The 3,255-nt window shown below is 33.5% G+C and overlaps 1 protein-coding gene across 1 annotated transcript; it reads right to left on the bottom strand.

Annotated features, from left to right (window-relative positions):
- Positions 1-2,024, bottom strand: LOC125859941 (uncharacterized). Its single transcript, XM_049539794.1, has 4 exons — positions 1,896-2,024; positions 1,495-1,610; positions 1,284-1,415; positions 1-1,213 (listed from the first exon to the last, which is right to left on the bottom strand). Exons 1-4 carry the CDS (start codon positions 2,010-2,012, stop codon positions 250-252), a joined length of 1,329 nt encoding a protein of 442 aa, XP_049395751.1. The 5' UTR covers positions 2,013-2,024; the 3' UTR covers positions 1-249.
- Positions 2,025-3,255: the final 1,231 nt, after the last annotated feature.

Genomic DNA, 3,255 nt, shown 5'->3' with positions numbered 1-3,255 from the left:
TTTATGCAAATTCAAATTAATCAGGCCTTAAAACACAAGTCGCCCGGTCGCTAAGGGATGATATTCATTGGTCCCTAAGTCATTGGTAAATTCCACTTTCATGTAGAAAATATGCTATACAAATTTGACTATCTATTAAACTATTGAATCGTTGAATATGGAATAACAATACAAACTTAACATAACACGTGAAAAAATAAAGCACGTATACCTCCTCCCGGGAGCGTGCTACCTGCTCGACGAAATGCCTCAGTAAGATGAAATGCTACTAGCTTGCCCTGTATGTCTCAAATAGCTCCCAATAGTCCCTATTACAATGGGCTTTTCATCTTTGAGCTCTTCTACTGTCAATGCTCCTAAAATTGGTCTATCGATAAGCCCTACGCGTTTCTCTGAAGGTGAATTTCCGACAGAACCAACACTGTTTTTAGAATTTGGCGTGTAGTCTTGAGAACATTCAACTAACCAGCTCGAGAGACTAGCATCAACTGCGATTACATTCTCCTGACAATTCAAACTAGGCTCGTCTTCTGCACGATTATATGTGGTGCTACAATCAAGAAGATTTGTATCAATGTTCTCCTTCTCCTCTTGTTGATTCAATAGTGATGGAGGCGTTGTAATGCCGGTGTCTTTCAATAGACATGGATTTCTAATTGGATTCAACACTGGTAATCTATGTTGCTCGGACTCTTCAAAACTGTTGTCACACCCTTTTTGAAAATGCACTACTTCTTGAGGATTCGTGACAAGTCTGTGAGCATTTTTGAAACGTCTGAGCAACATAGGTTTCAATGGGCTATTGACCTCCTCCTTGTCACACATGATATCGGGGATGGGATTATTTCCATTCCGAGTGGAGTCGTCTATGGAGAGTGAAAATAATGACTCGTAAGACGACTCTTCAAGAATCACTTCATTTCCATCATTACTGTTAGCTTCATCTTCGAGATCAATATCTTCGAATTCATCATTGCTGTTTCTGCAGCAATGATATCGATGATTTTGAGGATAAGATATATAACTTGACACACTTGAATTTGAAACCTCGTCCACTTCTTCTTCTTCTTCTCCGTTATGTTTCTGCAAATTGCTCAGAATATCTGAGCAATTTGCAGAAACTTGATTTGATAATAAGCCCTCATCATTTTCGCGTGTCTCAAGCAAATTCTTTATATTGCTTTTATTCAACTCTTCTTCTTCCTCCTCGTCCCTGTTTTTCGAAGAATTTGAGTGAACGAAAACAATTTACAAAATTGAATATTTAAAAAAAAAAAACTTACTTGGATTCTTCAAACAGGTTAATGGAGTTCACAATCTTGTGTTGAGCTTCTTCCTTCTTAGCATTAATGGCGTCTACATAAGCTTCGCCATTCTCATCGAACTTGAGTAAATTCTCTCTGCTAATTATACCCCTGTTTTTTAACAGATTTGAGATAACGAAAAAAAAATTGCATTTTCTTATTTTTGAAATAAAAATTTAAAAAATCGTACTTTGATTCTTCGATGAGGTTAATGGCTTTCACAATCTCGTCGTGGTGATCAACTTCTTCTTTTGTACCATTAATGGCTACAAAATCTTCACCATTTTCGCGAGTCTCGAGCAAATCCTTTAGAAATAACACAAGAAGTTAATCAAACTCCAAATTCAAACACAACTAACTAAAGGGGTCGTTTTACTTATAAAGTCAATGTAAGCACGCGAGTGTGTGCCTAAGACCTACCCCTCAGTCAACTGAATCTCCTTATCGGATTTTTAGTCATTTACTAAAAGAATCTATTTGAATTAGTATGACCATGTCATCATATATGACTGTGTCTAACACCTTCCTCTCAGTCAACTGAATTAAAGGACGACCCTTTAACCATAATAAATAGTGATTATTACGACGTACCTGGAGAGCTTGAGGAGAGATACTATTGATCTTGTTACTGCTATTACTACTTGGCTTTTTTGTGATGATTTTCTTGTGATTGGAATTAGTACGAAAACAACATGTAAAACACTTCATTTTTTCTTTATAGTTGGGTTCTTCAATGGAAAAAAAAATTATGAATATGATGATGATTGATGGGGAATTGTGATAAAAGAAAAAAAAGAGAGAGGAAAAGATGGAGTATTTTGGGGGACACAACGGTTTGAAAAGAAAGTTACCGTTGGTTTTGTCAGTTAGCACTGAGTTTTGATAAATAATAAGCACACTTGTCTTCTAATGATTTTGTGGTTATCTACCCTACTCCTTGCTCCGTCTCAAAATAAATGTCTGTTTTAGAAATAGCATAACAAAATTGTTATAAAATATTATTTCGGTTTTTCAAGTTTCATGTCTGAACTATTATAATTATTTATCAAAATACATCTCAATTATCAGTTGTTCTCTTTTCCTATCTGAAATATTACCATGTTCACGTTGGAAAATAGAACAATTTATAGTTGATGTGTAATTTGATAAATAATTGGTGGTAGTTCAAACATGAAACTTGAAAAAAAGGTTAATTTAGTCAAATAAATTCTTAATAAATACTCTCTTAAAATTGTATAAGATCAACATGAGTTAAGTAATATAAGAAGGGGGAGTAATTATTTTCAATTATATCCTTATATTTAAGAACTTCTTCTTACCTTTATTAATTTTCTTAATGAACGTGAAATGAATTACAACGACACTTATTTTGAGACAAGAAGTAAGTAGTAAGTACTAAAACCTTTGTTCCTTTTTTTTTCTTGCTTTCTATTCGATGGACTGTCCGGTACTTGTTTAGAAACTTAGTGGAGTAAAAATCACTTCCTATTGTTAAAGGCGGTTTCATTTTTAAAATTCAAACTAGAAATAACTTGAAACTTCTAGTTAAGGAATAGATTTCAGTCTGTAATAGTTAAACTTTTTTTCTTTACTTAAACCACTAGAGTTATGTCCCCTTTATAATTTGAATGTTAATTTCATTCATATATGTTGGACAATTTTACAAGTTTCTTGTTTATTTTTTAATTCTAAAATTACGAAGAGTTTAGACCATACTATATTTTTGGCTTAAATGATCAATAAAAAAGAAGGGGTGAAGCATTCTTTCTTCCTGCTAGTATCTACTTAGGACGTGATCAAACAATCTTAAACGACTTCCTTTTATTTTTGAGCAAATTTTAGGAATAACAAATATAAAAATCATATTAGCGCTCTATAGCTACAGTTTTGTTATTTGCGCTCTATAGCTTACAGTTTAGCAAACATAGTTTGCTATGGAACATCTGATTTG

Source organism: Solanum stenotomum, chromosome 3, assembly GCF_019186545.1.
Source record: "Solanum stenotomum isolate F172 chromosome 3, ASM1918654v1, whole genome shotgun sequence".
Classification (NCBI taxonomy): Eukaryota; Viridiplantae; Streptophyta; class Magnoliopsida; order Solanales; family Solanaceae; genus Solanum; species Solanum stenotomum.
Note: the sequence above shows the minus strand (reverse complement) of the source record. Positions and strands in the feature narration are given on the sequence as shown.

Excerpts from the sequence above, each read along its gene's own strand:
- LOC125859941 (XM_049539794.1), bottom strand. The coding sequence starts at position 2,012 with ATGAAGTGTTTTACATGTTGTTTTCGTACTAATTCCAATCACAAGAAA. Across the intron at positions 1,416-1,494 it reads AACCTCATCGAAGAATCAAA|GGGTATAATTAGCAGAGAGA; the intron begins GTACGATTTTTT and ends GTTAAAAAACAG. Across the intron at positions 1,214-1,283 it reads AACCTGTTTGAAGAATCCAA|GGACGAGGAGGAAGAAGAAG; the intron begins GTAAGTTTTTTT and ends TTCGAAAAACAG.